We start from the raw sequence: 17,029 nt of genomic DNA on the forward strand, positions 1-17,029 counted from the left end.
CTCTGTATCTGAAGGGCAAAGTTTTTTATAGATAGAGAAAATTGTAAGTAGCAAGTATGTTCAGTAAAGTAAGATCTACAAACACATCACCATCACAATTTTGTCCTGAATCCATCTGTGTCCTTTGTTTAATATGCACATAGACCAAGGTGAGCGACACAGGCTCTAAACTAGTTAATTTGATTTGTGTTCTTCTAGCAATATTCCACACCTGTACAGAAAAGAAATGTTTCCCAGATAGATGGACCTACACCTAAAAATTCATTTGGATTCCAGATAAGCCAACAAAATTTTCATGATGCTAAAGCACTCCATGAGGTAGGTTTTCAATTTATATCTAAATTAATTAGGGTACATTTAACAAGTAGAAATTATAATAGTTCCCTACTGACTCCCCTACAGATCCTTAGAGGGTTAGTAAAATTCATAGGGATGAGTTGGAATGCTGATTCATCCTCTATGGTCCGTTTGGTATGAGTAGTGAACAGTATAACAAACTTATCACACACAGGACTTTTTCGGCTGTGTTTTGTAGAAAAATAAACAATGAAATACAACAACATCAATAGATCAGGTTTCTATTTTCTAACTTGAGTTTGCTATAACCAAATGTTATGAAACTTATCCACAATGCTTAATATCACTAATCACAAATCAAGTTTGAATTTTGGTGGAGTCACTTATACCGTTCTAGAGTTAAGAAGTTTTACAAATGGAAAAAAATGCGGATTTTCTTAGTTTCCGTTCTCTAACTTTACCGTAGCTTGCCTCAACCAAATGTTATATTATACAATATTCTAGTTACCACAAAACAAAGATCAATTTTGAATTTTGGTGGGATTAGTTTTACCATTCTAGAGTTATGCCCCTTTACAAATGACAAATTCTTTCTGTTCCTAGTTTAGTTTGCCTTAACCAAATGTTATGAAATTTATGCACAATTTAATTACAACAAAACACACTACATTTTTTTAGTTATGTCCTTTTATAAGTAGGATCATCATCTGTGTCCCATGAACACATTCCCCATTTATTGTGTAATCTTGTCCTTGATCCTGATCTCAAATTGATGCATGTTTTTTGTGTGTCATTATTGCCAAAATTAAAGTAACAAAAAAATCTCCCAATTAACAGTCAAAAAATATTGTTGGTGTCTTTTAGGTACAGAATATGACAGTATTAAGTATGGAACTATTAGCAGACAGTAGAGGGGACCTACTTTCAGATCCAGAAGTAGATGCCATAAAGGCTGTTTTCTACACTATACATAATGATATGAATGATACAGACATAACAGGGGTTATAGTGGTTGATGCAGAATCTACCAAGATTCAGGAAGAATCAAGAGAAAAGAGTAAACAGTCAGCACATCTGTTGACATGCAACAATCAAAATCCATCAACTTCAACGGGTTCATCACCTGTATCAGAGTCCCACAAGCCTTCAACTTCATCAGATACAACGGGTTCTACACTTGTATCAGAGTCCTTCAAGCCTTCAACTTCAACAGATACAACAGATAGGACACCATGTCTTAAGGATACTGTAAAAAGTGACCAGTTATCATCAAAACTGCAAAAATACACTTCATTTTCTGGTGTACATTTAAATCAAACATTACTCCAGAAGTCAGGGATTGATGACAATTTGCAGGTTGCATATGTAGAAACAGAGATTGGTCTTTTTAATGCATTTAAGGATCTGATAACAAGGTAATATTATCATACCGGTACATGTGTCACTATTTTAATTTTATTTAACCTGGTACAATTTAAATTTAAAATAAAGGAATTTAATATGACCACAACAATCTGTCACAAATTGGTTCATATGTGTGAGCAGTGTCTTCTCTAGGCACCTTTCATGTTGTTCATTGTGATAAGGTCTTATTTAAGATTAATTTCAAATGGAAAATCTGGGATATTTGATATACAGTTTCAACAGCTTTGCATTGTTCTTTTCCATAGAGAGTATTTGTCCCTGACCCTCAGTCATGACTCATTGATCTTTAAATCTTTTCTATGATTTACAGGTTAAACTATAGGAATTTTAATTGCAACATTTACACCATTCTAACAAAATAAAAGGAGAGACATACCTCTGTGTAAACAGTTTATTATTGAAATTATTTTACAGATTGGATCCAGACTTGTTAGTTGGTTATGAAATACAAAAAACATCTTGGGGATATTTATTGCAGAGAGCAGCTCAAGTTGGTATTGATCTTTGTTCACAGATATCTAGGATACCAGGTAATTTTGACCGCATCCTCATTTCATGGATCAGTGATCAATGTTAAAGTGACGGTTAAAGATACATGAATAGGTTGATTTCTCAGATGCTGTATGTGCAAGGCCAATTATATCTGGTGTATAGATGACTAAAAGGAGTACATGTCAGTGTGCCAGGTTTGGTTTGACCTTGATCTCATTTTCTTGGATCATAGATCAATGTTCAGTTTTGGTCTATATTTAGATAACCTGACCCAATGGCCCAAGTGACCTTTTTTATTCAAATGGTTTCTGTGGTCTATCGTCATCCTTATTAACTTTTATAAAAAAAAATCTCCTCTTTAACTAAACTTGACCATAATCATCATTAAAGGTATCTAAGTTAAAACTTTGTCATAAATTATATTCTAATCACAATGTTTGAGAGTTTTTATTGTTGAAAATTTACATAGGCATAAAAGAGTGACACAGGCACTTGAGAGCCTGTTATACTGGTTACATTATAGTATTGCTTTACATTCTTTTCAGAAGAGAAACGAGGTAGCCATTTTTCAGCTGAGAAGGATGAGTATGGTGCTGATAGCATGTCAGAGATTCATATTGTTGGCAGGATTGTGCTCAATCTATGGAGAGTTATGAGACATGAGGTATTAATAATATGAAAGCTTGATAACTGTACTTGCAGCCTTAGGGGCATCATCTGTGTCGCATGGACATATTCTGCGTTATATAGTTTATTAGTGATCAATGTTAAGTTTTTTGTTTTTGGGCCATTTCTCAGATACTATAAGGTATTGACCAACTATCTGTCTGGCAGTGTTCATCTGACCTTGACCTAATTTATGTGGATTATAGATTATGTCAGGTTTAATTGTTATTGCTTTAAAACCTTTATCTTCGATAGATATAAAAAGATGTGGCATGAGTGCCAAAGAGACAACTCTCTATCCAAATCACAATTAAAAAAGGTAAACATTATAGGTCAAGGTACGGTCTTCAACACAGAGTCTAGGCTCACAGAACAGCAAGCTATAAAGGGCTCCTAGAATTACTAGTGTAAAACCATTCAAACGGGAAAACCAACGGTCTAATCTATATAAAAAAGAAACACTTGTGAACCACATAAACAAACGATTTTCACTGAACATCAGATTCCTGACATAAGACTGTCAACACAAAACCAGAAACTATCAGTGAAGCAGAGGAGATCTCTTGTTTTTATTTTTCTTCTGTATGATATGATTTAGTGGCATGCACAATACCGGCCCCATTTTACATAAATGCATGATATGATGCAGCTGAACATTATTATTAATATTGCTAATAAATTGCAAGTTGTTATGGATATCATTATCAACAATTAACAGTCAACTTTCAAGCCATTAAACCTGCAGCTAATGAGTAATTGTTGAATGTATTTTGCAGGTTACTCTTAATATTTATACATTTGAGAATGTGATGTTCCATGTCCTTCACCAGAGAACACCTAAGTATTCATTTAGAAATCTCAACTCTTGGTACAATAAAAAGACACATAATCACAGGTAAGCCTACCAAGGACAGATTCCTGAAAAGCCACATACAGTTTTTATGCCCCCTCCATAAAGGTCAAGGTGAGGGTATAAAGTTTTACCTTTGTCTGTCTGTACATCTGTATGTCCAAATTCGGTTTGCCTCAAATGTTGTGAAACTCATAGACCGTGCTTATTATTGCAAAACACATATCAAGTTTGAATTTTGGTGGCATCAGTTTTAAAGTTAAGAGTTATTCCCCTTTACAAAGGGAAAAATTGTGATTTTGTTTGTTTCTGTTCTCTAAATTTAGTAAGCCTTCATCTAACCTTATGAATCTTATACTTAATGCTTATTACCATAAAGAAAGATCAAGTTTGAATTTTGGTGGAGTCTTTTATGGTTATGCCCCTTTATACCATTACATGTATATGCAAAGGAGGTTTCATCTGTGTCCATTCCCCATTTATTACACCCTGTTTTGTTGTATATTCCAGTAGACAAAACCTTTAATAATCAATACAAATTGGCATTAAAAAGACAATTTCATTTCACAGGTAAATTGGGACACTAAATATAAAAGCCAAACTAAGTGAAATACAAGGTCACAAATCCACCAAGACTAAATCCTTGTTGGAGTGGAATAGAATCATAGGCTAATTTCTGCATTCGAGCAAATAAACATTTATTCTGTAGTTCTGACTCTTATTATTTACCTTTTCTGATAAATGTATTTATCAGTGACAAACTTCATAAAGAGTTTTATTAGTTTTATAAATGGTTAGTATTGCCATGCTTTAAGTTGATGCGTAGCTCATACTATTTGAATAAATAAATGGTATGATCAGCTTGATATTATTATAACAATCATTCCCTTTATAATATGCACTGAAAGAGTAATTGTAGTCCTTTTTGAAAAAAAAACCCAATGCAAAACCATTTCCAGTCATATTTCTAGTCAAATCTGTAATTGTAATAAAAGAGGGATGAAAGGTACCAGAGAGGCAGTTAATAGTAATAATAAATATAACACAGATAAAACAAATAGCATGTATAGCATAAAATGCTAAAAATGTTTTGAGAGCTATCTATTTTTCTCATTTGTCCGATCAAGTCAAATTATATTACAGTTGCAAGTCACTCATGCAAGTTTTATGATCTAATTAAGTACATCATAATTTAAAATTTAAGCTAAAAACAGGGGCCATTTTATGGCTTTATAGAACCTACTATTTTATCAATGACCTCATTAATTGATTAGTTCATACATTATTAGATGGAGAGTGATAAATTATTATATCACCAGAGTCCGAGCTAACTTACAGATAATGGAACAGATTGATCTGGTTGGTCGCACAAGTGAATTTGCCAGAGTATTTGGAATAGAGTTTTATCATGTTCTATCCAGAGGATCACAGGTTGGTACATTTCATTTGCTATTAACATTATGAAGTTTTAGCTATGACCATGTGAGCTATTGCAATCACTTAGCATCCATTATCATCCTAAACTAAAGGTCTTCTACTCTGAAACTACTGAACCAATTTCAACCACATAAGTTGAATGATTCTTTTTGGTATTTTGTATCAATTTTGTGTTTGGAAAGATTAGAACTTGTTCTAAATCTTTACTAAGGCATCAGCCTCCCTAACAACACGACAGGTTAGCTACTAAATTAATATATTCACACTGAAATATAGTTCCCTATGGTTCTCATGTATGTGCACATAATACACATAAAAACTGAAAAAAATGGGTATATTTTTGGAACAGTTCGATCAAGAATGTATAAAATTAAGGTGGGTAATTTGATTGGGTAATTGAGTATTGATACAATACTAGTAGGATTGACAACTGTCATTATCATTAACCATTAGAGACAAGGTAGACCTTTAATTACAATGCCCCACCTCCTAAACTGTCAATCAAATTGGCCACATTACTTATCAACCTCAGTCTTACATAATTATACAGACAATTCAATATACATCTAAAAGAGAGAGATTACGAAAGCAAGATGGAGACGGATAAAAAATCGATCCTGAGATAAGTTGTATTTTTGGATTGAATTTCTTGAGATAATTTAATAACTTCAGAATATAACATTTGAGATTGTGATGTGAGACTGTCCGCCCAAAGTAAGCTTTGCCTAGCTTAAGGATGTATTAGTAATTTAGTGTTTTTTGAAACTTTAAAACTTTGAAACTTGTTAGATCATTAGGTAAAACCCGGAGAGACTTTTTACTTTTCCAACTATATACCAGCGCCCGGGGCTTTTGTTATGACAGATGAATTATACTCAAACTTCAACGTTTAATTTTTGAGGCTCTACACGAGTGGTTGAAATGGAATTATCTCAAAATACATCTGATATACTCAATCAGAGTAGAGATGTTCTATACGGTGAAGAAAATAAAACTGTTTCTTTGAAAATTTATACCAATTAATGCTTGATATGAACAATAGACTGACATCAATTGAAAAAGGAATGAAACAGGTCAACCAAATAAATCGAACATTAACAAACCTAGTTTCTGAGTTACACGAAGTGAAGAGTACAGTTTCTAAAATAGACAAAGATGTTAAAAGCCTTAATAAAAGGTGTGACAACCAAGACAGTGAAATAAATAAAGTTATAACAGACAATTTTAACTTGAATAAAGATCTTACACAGCTCAATAAAACTAATCAGAATCTTCAAGGCATAAGTGACTTTGTGGATGATTTTAAACTGAAACATGAACAAAATACAAAAGATGTGAAATACGTTTAAACAACAGTTACTCAAGTGAAAAACGATTTAAACGATCAAGCAACCGAACTTAGACATGAAATAAAATCAACGCTTAGTGACATCAGAGAGGAAAACAAAGAGCTAAAAGACACAGTATTAGATTTACAATGTAGATCGATGAAGAACAATCTAGTTTTCACGGGTCTCATGAAATTCAAGAAGAAGACACAGAAGATGTAATACGAAAATTCATGTTAAACGAACTTCGTATCACACACAGGGTTGAACTCGGTAATGTCCATAGATTCGGGCACGGAGCTATGCCTGGTAGGAGCGGAAGACCTAGACCGATCGTCGCACGATTTATCTTTTACAAAGATCTGGCCAGAGTATTATCAAACACATACCGACTGAAAGGAAAACCATATGGAGTAAACCAACAATTCCCTGATGCCATCGAACAGGCAAGGAAAAGTCTGTACCCAATAATGAAACAGAAGAGAGCTGATGGCTGCCACGTAAGACTAGTGCGGGACATTCTGTATGTAAATGGACAAATGTACCCTCCACAAACAGTAGATAATTCCAATGCAGTACAGGCACCGAATAGCCCGATGAACTTCGCTACCCCAGAACAACGACAGTCAAGTAAGAGACGTCGCACTTCTTCAACGCCCAAAGGTTACTAGGATCCCCACGGAGAGACAATGAAAAATGAACAAAAAAACAAAGTAAACGAAGTAATATGTAATGTGTTATCATTAAACTGTTGTGGTTTAAAAAATAGGATGCAATATCCGGAATTTGTTGAACTTATTCATAAGCATGATTTTATTTGTTTATCTGAGTCAAAAACAGATGACTTTGATATGATAGATATACCGGGTTATAAATTTATTATGCAAAATAGAAAAACTAGGTCAAAAGTAAAATCTGGTGGCATAGCTTTTGGTTATAAAGAAAAATATGAAAAACAAGTACATCTTATTGATACAGAAAGTAAATTGGTGCTTTGGTTAAAAATATCTTCAGAAATTGTTGGTACTGAGGAAGATGTTTTAATTGGCTGTATTTATATTCCGCCCGAAAACTCTATATACAAAACTCAAGATGCTATTAACGAGCTTGAGCAGGAATTTCTAAATTTTTCTCTGAATTATAAATATATCATGCTCACCGGTGATTTTAACAGTAGAACCAGTACTGATTCAGATTTTTTTGAGATTTCAGAAAGTCATCATGATAATTCCGATAATGTTGTTGTAGATTATGCTAGTTGTTTAAATCAGTTTAACATGTTACGTAAGAGATGTAGTAAAGATGTAACAAAAAATTCATATGGTAACCAATTACTTGATATGTGTAAAAATAATAATTTATTTATATTGAATGGTAGAGTAAATGGCGATAAAGAAGGCATGTTTACATGTAGACAGTCAAGTGTTGTCGATTATTTTATTTGTACATATCCATTGTTATACTGTATTAATGAAATGCTTGTTCATGATTTTTCGTCATTATATTCTGATGTTCACTCGCCTTTATCGTTGACTATGTTATTTAAACAAACTTGCGCTATAGATAAAAATATAAATGTAGAAACATGCGCTGATCAAAATGTAAAAAAGATAAATAAATGGGATACTGAAAAAGAAAACGAATTCGTTGAGAGCATTGACAGAAATAAGTTAAGCGAATTAGAATCAAAGTTGGACATGCTAGAAACTAGCATACTAGCTAAAGAAAACATAAATAAAGTGGTTGAACAGGTGAACGCTATTATTCTAGAATCAGCAGAAAAAGTATTGGGATCTCATTACAAAGGGGGGAACAAACACTTCGATAAAAAGGTACACAAGCCATGGTTTAACAAAGAATGCTGGAAAACAAGAAAATGTTTCCGTATCGCTAAAAGAAGGTATAAATCCATTAAGACGGAAAATAATCGAAAAACAAATGAAATACTCAGAGAGAGATTATAAGAGACTACTTGATAGATCCATAAAAAAACATAAAAAAGAAATCAGACAGAAGATGAACACATTAAAAACCAGCAATGCAAAGGAATCTTGGAAGATCTTGAATACAAACAAGGGGGTAAAAACAGCTAATATTTCTGTTGATGTTCTTTACGAATTTTTTAAAAGTCTTAATTCTTCAACTTCTGAAGATGAAAACATACCTATTTCAGAAGAATTGCAAGAATTGAATGAAATTATTAACAGTAGTATTACTGAGGTAGAAATTTTTACATGTATAAAAAAAACAAAAAAATGGAAAAGCATGTGGTGATGATTTAATTATAAATGAATATATAAAGTCTACATGTAATATTTTTATGCCTGTTTATGTTAAACTTTTTGATGTTATATTTAGTTCGGGAAATGTACCAGAATCCTGGCTTATTGGAAATATTATACCTTTTTATAAGAATAAAGGAGATCAGTGTGATCCACAAAATTATAGACCCATCACTATTTTAAGCTGCTTGGGTAAACTTTTTACTTCAGTACTCAATCTTAGAGTAAGCTCATTTTTAGAGAATTTCTTATTGCTTAAGGAAAACCAGTTTGGATTTAGGAAAAAATATTCTACTACCGATAGCATTTTTGTACTTCATCTATTATTTGAACTGTTAAAACAGAAAAAGAAAAAACTTTATTGTGCCTTTATTGATTTTGCAAAGGCCTTTGATACTGTTTGGCATGCAGGACTTTGGTCAAAATTACTTAAATACTCTGTGAATGGTAAAATGTTTCATACTATTACAAATATGTACAGTAACTTAAAATCGTCTTGTTATCAGAGTCTCAGGTTGACTTACAAAAGCAACTGGATACTTTATCTGAATACTGTAAATTGTGGAAACTGAAAGTGAATGTACAAAAAAGTAAAATTGTAATTTTCTCTAAAGGTAGACTACCTAATAATATTAAGTTTAATTATGAAGATATTGTACTAGAAATTGTTAATGAGTTTACTTATCTAGGTGTCTTATTCAGTAGAACAGGAAGTTTTTTAAAGGCTAAAAAAGCACAAGCAAATAAAGCAATGTGTGCTATGTACGACGTTATCAAAAAAGGCAGATTGCACAATCTTTCTATTGAATGTCAAATTGAATTATTTGATAAGATTGTTAAACCTATTTTAATTTATGGGAGTGAAGTCTGGGGTTTTGGTAATAATTCGGTTATAGAAAGGGTTCATATGAAATTCTGCAAACTTTTGCTTAAGGTTAAAAATTCTACACCTAATTTCATGATATACGGAGAATTGGGCAGATATTCTTTGGAAATTGATATAAAACTCCGTATAATTAACTACTGGACTAAATTGTTGTCTGGAAAACAAGAAAAACTTCCTGCAATACTATACAAGTACTCATTGTATAAATATAAAAATGATATTACATGGTTGAAACATGTTAAATCCATTCTTGATGAATCTGGTTTATCATTTGTGTGGGATACCCAATATTTTGTAAACAATACATGGCTTTATACTATTGTTAAACAAAATCTTGTTGATCAATTTAAACAGAAATGGCACACTAACGTGCAAGAATCGCCAAAAGCTATAAACTACCGTATGTATAAAGAAAACTGTGAATTTGAATATTATTTTAAAAATTTAGATGATAGAAATATTATTACATTATGTAGATTGAGAACAGGAAGTCATAGATTTCCTATTGAGACTGGTAGATGGCAAAACGTTGCAAGAGAAAATAGAAAATGCTTACTTTGTAATTCTGGCGACATCGGAGATGAATTTCATTATATTTTTATGTGTTCTGTATTCAATGATGATCGTAAACAGTTTTTGAGAAAAAAATATAGAAATCAACCAAATGCATTGAAATTTAATGAACTGATGAATAGTAAAAATCTTTCTGATCTTAATAACTTGTGCAAATATATAAGACTTGTAAATATTCAGATAGGCTCTCCTGGGTAATTCATGTACTTGATATCATTTAGTTTAATATGTATATCGTAATATATTATATGTACCTCCTCTTGCTTTCGTATAATTTTTTGTAAGTCTGTACATATACACTATGTAATTATTGTGTGTATCTCTATACCATTGTAATTTGGTTTGTTGAGAAATAAAGATATATATATAGATGATGTGAATAAAAAAAATTGAAATTCTTAATACACAAGTTTTTGACCTCATAATTGAATACACAAACGTGTATATTAGATGTTTGATATACATAAGGATGGTGTATATTAGATGTTTGATATACATAAGGATGGTGTATATTAGATGTTTGATATACATAAGGATGATAGATTTATTTATTGCCTATTACTTTTGATCTACATTACATAAAGTAATTATGTAAATTGTGACTGAAAGATGATCAAAGATAAATGATTAATGGATTAACAAGATCTTAAAAAAACAAATGAAATATGAATATAAATATGAATATATAAAAGGTATTCAAGTAAGGCCTATAATTAACTTGATAAATTTCCAATAATCATTATTTTCGTTCACTTTTTTTTATACGCATGGGACGGGACATAGTATGGTATACCGTTATCTGTCCGTCCGTCTGTCTGTCCGTCCGATTGTCTGTCCATCTGTCCGTCCGTCCCATGAAACTTTCTTCACTTTTTTCTCAGAAACTACACATCCACCCTTTCTGTAATTTGCTATCAACATTTATATATGTCAGCCATACATTTTCAGATTCATCATTCATCGACTTCCTGTTTACCAAACACTTGTATGATTTTACACATGATAGCCAAGTTGAAAATTTTCGTCACATTTTTCTCAGGAACTACAATACAAGGATTTCTGAAATTTGGTTTCAGGGTTTATCTAAGTCAGCTATACAGTGTGATGCGTTTTCAGATTGATCACTTGACAACTTCCTGTTTACCGAACACTTGTATGATTTTACACTTGAAAGCCAAGTTGAAAATTTTCGTCACATTTTTCTCAGGAACTATAATACAAGGATTTCTGAAATTTGGTTTCAGGGTTTATCTAAGTCAGCTATACCGTGTGATGCGTTTTCAGATTGATCACTTGACAACTTCCTGTTTACCGAAAACACTTGTATGATTTTACACATGATAGCCAAGTTGAAAATTTTTGTCACATTTTTGTCAGGAACTACAATACAAGAATTTCTGAAATTTGGTTTCAGGGGTTTATCTAAGTCAGCTATACCGTGTGATGCGTTTTCAGATTGATCACTCGACAACTTCCTGTTTACCAAACACTTGTATGATTTTACACATGATAGCCAAGTTGAAAATTTTGGTCACATTTTACTCAGGAACTACAATACAAGGATTTCTGAAATTTGGTTTCAGGATTTATATAAGTCAGCTATACCGTGTGATGCATTTTCAGATTCATCACTCAACAACTTCCTGTTTACTGAACACATGCATATTTTTACACTATTAATATTATCCACTTGCGGCAGGGGTATCATCAGTGAGCAGTAGCTCACAGTTTCACTTGTTGAATATGCACACAGATCAAGGTGAGCTACATATGCTCTTTAGAGTCTCTAGTTATGTAGGGTTTGTTTTATTTTTATTATTGAATGAGACATATGATTAAAATTTAGTAAATTCAATTGAAAATCAATTATGATTGATGGTAACTTTGATGAAGTTAACTGTAAAGTGGTTACTAAATTAAATTAAATTAAATTAAAAAACTTATAAGAATTCAATTGGAAATCAATTAGGATTTGTGATCACTTTGAAGAAGGTAACAAAAGTAATGTGATTGATGAATTAAATTTGTGTTTAGAGTTAGCTTATCTTAAACTAATGGGTCATTAAGTTTTAAAGTTTATTAAAGTATATTGAGAAGAAGTTAACTAATCAAAATCTACATTATACTGAAATACCATATTATCATATCTTGTAGAATTGCAACTTTTATAAATTCATATTTTGATAACTGGAGAAGAAAATAAAATCTTAAAAAAATAAAAATACATAAAAGTTATTACTCTCATATTGAAGTTTATATAATCTCAAAATTACTGCATATCATTCAATAATTTAATTTTGGATGTAACGCGTTTTCTGATTGGCTGACATTATTTTGTAATCAGTTCATAGGCATAATTTAGTATTGTGAGTGTGATGTCATCAACATTTTTTCATGGTTTTCTACGGTTTAAAATGGAATTTAGAAATAAATTATAAGAAATGACTGTAATATTTTTTCTGTCTATTAGAAATGACATAAAAAATATGGTGCACACTGTTAAATAACCCGATACGCACGTTATTCAGTGTGCACCAAATTTTTTAAGTTATTTCTTCATAGACAGAAAATATATTACAGTCATTCCTTAAATGAAACTGCAAAATATCCTAAAAATTGCTGAAGGTAGATCCAGTAAATGTTTTAAATTAAATATCTCTTAAATGAACCTATTATAAATTAAGTTTCTGTAATTTTATGAAATCACCTACTGGTTGAGAGGAAAACTTATATTTGTTGTTCTTTTTTTGCTATTGTCACTATTTATTCCATTCTTTCTTGAGTGAATAGAAAGCTTTTTTTGTTCCCTACATACAGCCAGGTGTTTAAAGTTCTTATGATGTATTTGTATGTGTCTCTGTCTTGGTCTTTGTAGATGAAGTCATGCAACTCCAAAGTATCAGCTATAAGGTATAAATTGGAAAGTGCCAATTATCCATCACATATATAGTCTGTTGCAGGTCTAAGCACACTGTTTTGGGAAAGATTAGAACTTGTTCTAAATCTTTAATTAGGCACCACCCTCCCTAACAACAGGACAGGTTATCTACTGTTACTAAATGTATTCACACTAAAATATAGTTCCCTATAGTTCTCATGTATGTGCACATAATACACAAATAAACTGAAAAAAACTGGGTATATTATTCAAGAATGTATGTCATTAATGTGTGTTGATGTGCAGGCTTTTTTAAAAAATATTTTGATTAGGTAAGTGGGTATTGATTCAACTAGTATGATTGACAACTGTCATTATCACTAAACAATCAGAGATAAGGTGGACTTTTAATTACAATGCCCCACCTCCTAAGCTGCCAATCAAATTGACCACATTACCTATCTACATCAGTCTTACATAATTGTACAGACCACTCCAATATGCATCTAATTCTTAATACACAAGTATTTGACCTCGTAATTGATTACACAAATGTGTGTATTATTTGTTTGATATTTATAAGGATGATAGATTTATTTATTGCCAATTACTTTTGGTCTACATTACATAAAGTAATTCTGTAAATTATATCTGAAAGATAAATGACTAATGAATTAGCAAGATTTATAAAAAATGAAATATGAATATAAATATGAATATATAAAAGGTATTCAAGTATGGCCTATAATTTACTTGATAAATTTCCAATAATCATCTGTAATTAATCAACAATTTAGATTAGTTCAAGTTTTTATCAGGAATTGGTTTGAACAGTTTTAAAATTTATAAACTTTTAATTTAAAAAAAACATTGTTTATTAGTTTATTTCCCATCAATCATTATGTCTATTTTTGTCATTTGAATTTTTATTAGAAGTAAATATATATTTTTGCAATCAAGAATGAATCCACATTTCAATAACATTAGTTTTTTAATTAGTTTACGTTGAAAAATAAAATTGAAAATGCCCTGTGTTGAAAAATACATTAAAATTTAATCAAAAGGTACTCTAAAACCTTTTAATTTTCATTGCCATATAACCTCTGTTTCATCTTACAAAATACCCCAAAACAACATTTTTAGATTATTTTTGTTGGCACTTTAACGCTTTTAGCTGTTGGTCTAAATTTATGTCTTACAAGGATATTTGGTAACATTTACTAGAAGAATTTTTGCATTTTTTTGTTTTTTTGAAACATGTTCAGAACCGGCAACATAATTTCGATTAGATATAAACTGCAGTTTAAATAAAATTGTGCAAATTTAGAGACCCATATTATTTAATTTGAGCTCATTTTATCCTCATACTGGAAAAGCAAGTTTCCTTCTAAAGACCTGCTGTAAATGCAATTTTCAGCAATAGTGCTTTATAAATGTTCATTTTTCCCCACCATACCTTAATATGAAATAATTCAAACTACTGTTCTAATCTTTCCATGAGTGATATCCATCACTTTGATTACTTCTAGTCCTTTGGTGAAAATAAGAGAATCTAGTTGTCTGTTTTTTAACTCACCTGGCTGAAAAATACCTAGTGATATAAAAAAGAAGATGTGGTATGATTGCCAATGAGTCGACTCTCCACAAGGGACCAAATGACACAGAAATTAACTTAAGGTACAGCCTTTAACAATGAGCAAAGCCCATACCACATACCAGTAGTCAGCAAAAAAAGACTCTGATATGAAAAATGTAAAACAATTAAAACAAGAAAACTAACAGTCTAATTTATGCACAAAATATGAATAAAAAACAAATATGCAACACATCTGAGCTTTTCTCATCGCCTGTCCTCTGTCCTCCGTTGTTGACAGTTAACTTTTACAAGAAACTTTTCCTCTGAAACTACTAGGCCAAATTTAATCAAACTTGGCATAAATGGTCCTTAGGGTAACTAGTTATTAAAATGCATCCTATGACCCTGCCCATCAACTAAGATGGCCACCATGGCTTAAAATAGAACTTGAGGGTAAAATGCAGTTTTTTACTTTTATCTCTGAAACTAAGCATTAAGACCTAATCTGAGAACTCTAAAATGGTTTCTCAGGTCAATTTCTATCTACCAGTTGATAGGTTGCTGCCCTTGAATTGGTAATTTTAATGAAATTTTGCAGTTTTTTTATGACTGCACATTTTTTGGGGGGTTTGTGTAATGCTATGATGTTGTCGTCTGCGAAGACACATTTGGTTTCCGGACAATAACTTTAGTTTAAGTGAATGGATCTCTATGAAATTGATGAAAAAGAAGGTTCATTACCACAAAAGAAAGGTTGGGATAATGGTCCCAACCATTTAGAAATTAGGGGCCCAAGCATTTTTCTTGTTTCAGGATAATTACTTATCTAAGAGTATTTCAATTGCTCTGAAATTGTACCACAATGTTTAATAATACACATAGGTAAGGATTTATTTTGGGGGATAATTATGGTGCCAACATTTTTGAAACTAAGGGCTATAAAGGGACCAAAAACAAGCATTTTTTGTAGTTTCCTGACAATAACTTGTGTGTAAGTATATTGATATCTCTGACATTGTACCAAAATATTCCATTTCACAAAAAGAAGGCTGAGATTGAGTTTAAGGGGTAATTGCCCAAAACCTGCAGGAGAAAGGGACTAAAAAAGGGCAAAAAACTAAGCATTTTTTCTAGTTTCCAGACAATAACTTTTGTTTAAGAGTATTATAAGATCTCTCTAAAATTGTAATACAAGGTTCCATACTACAAAGGAAAGGCTGGGATTAAGTTTGGGGATAATTGCACCAAGGGGATTCAAAAAGTTGAAGGGGGAATTTTTTTTAAAGAGTTCATATATTTTTCAAACAAATTTTTGAAAAGTTTCAAGAATATATCTTCAATTGCACAGTATTGCACTATAGATTTGTAAGATCCTTGACCACATTAATTTTGTGTCAGAAACCAATATCATGTCAAAAGTTTAATCACAATCCAAATTCAGACAGTATTAAGACTTATAAGGCTTATATCTTTGAAACTAAAGCATCCTAGTCAAGTTATATCTGCCCTGAAATTTCCAGACATATCAGACAACCTGTTGTTGGTTGCTGTCCCTGAATTGGTAATTTTAAGGAAATTTTGCAGTGTTTATGGCCCTGCAACGAAGGTGTCGGTGTCTTATAGTTTTACCCGTGTCCTTAATTTCATCATTTAGCAACAAACCATTATACAGGTTTTTTGTCGAATCTTCGACTTTAGTCGAAAAAGCGAGACTAAGCGATCCTACATTCCGTCGTCAACAAATATTCACTCTGAGGTTAAAGTTTTTGAAATTTTAATAACTTTCTTAAACTTTACTGGATTTCTACCAAACTTTGACAGAAGCTTGTTCATGATCATAAGATAGTATCCAGAAGTAAATTTTGTAAAAAAAAATTCCATTTTTTCCGTATTTTACTATAAATGGACTTAGTTTTTTCTGCCGGGAAACAAAACATTCATTCTGTGGTTAAAGTTTTTAGAATTTTAATAACTTTCTCCAACTATCCTGGGTTTGTACCAAACTTGGACAGAAGCTTGTTTATGATCATAAGATAATATCCAGAAGTATATTTTGTAAAAATAAAATTCCATTTTTTCCATATTTTACTTATAAATGGACTTAGTTTTTCTGCGGGGAACCATTACATTCACTCTGTGGTTAAAGTTTTTAGAATTTTAATAACTTTCTTAAACTAACCTGGGTTTGTACCAAACTTGGACAGAAGCTTGTTTATGATCATAAGATAGTATCCAGAAGTAAATTTTGTAAATAAATAAATCCATTTTTTTCCATATTTTACTTTTAAATGGACTTAGTTTTTCTGCGGGAAACCATTACATTCACTCTGTGGTTAAAG

General features: G+C 31.5%; 1 protein-coding gene across 8 annotated transcripts in view; it reads left to right on the plus strand.

Moving 5' to 3' along the window:
* The window catches only part of LOC134686962 (DNA polymerase zeta catalytic subunit-like), a 193,362-nt gene that overhangs the window by 121,485 nt on the left and 54,848 nt on the right, over nt 1-17,029 (plus strand). For all 8 annotated transcript variants that reach the window (XR_010101708.1, XM_063546850.1, XM_063546847.1 and 5 more), the window contains 6 exons: nt 199-318; nt 1,162-1,712; nt 2,137-2,252; nt 2,760-2,878; nt 3,657-3,775; nt 5,020-5,161. Coding sequence is in view for 7 of the 8 variants with exons in the window: in XM_063546850.1 (XP_063402920.1) it covers nt 199-318; nt 1,162-1,712; nt 2,137-2,252; nt 2,760-2,878; nt 3,657-3,775; nt 5,020-5,161 (1,167 nt within the window). In the remaining variant the exon portion in view is untranslated. The remainder of the gene's footprint in view (nt 1-198; nt 319-1,161; nt 1,713-2,136; nt 2,253-2,759; nt 2,879-3,656; nt 3,776-5,019; nt 5,162-17,029) is intronic.

This window comes from Mytilus trossulus, chromosome 10, assembly GCF_036588685.1.
Source record: "Mytilus trossulus isolate FHL-02 chromosome 10, PNRI_Mtr1.1.1.hap1, whole genome shotgun sequence".
NCBI classification, from domain to species: Eukaryota; Metazoa; Mollusca; class Bivalvia; order Mytilida; family Mytilidae; genus Mytilus; species Mytilus trossulus.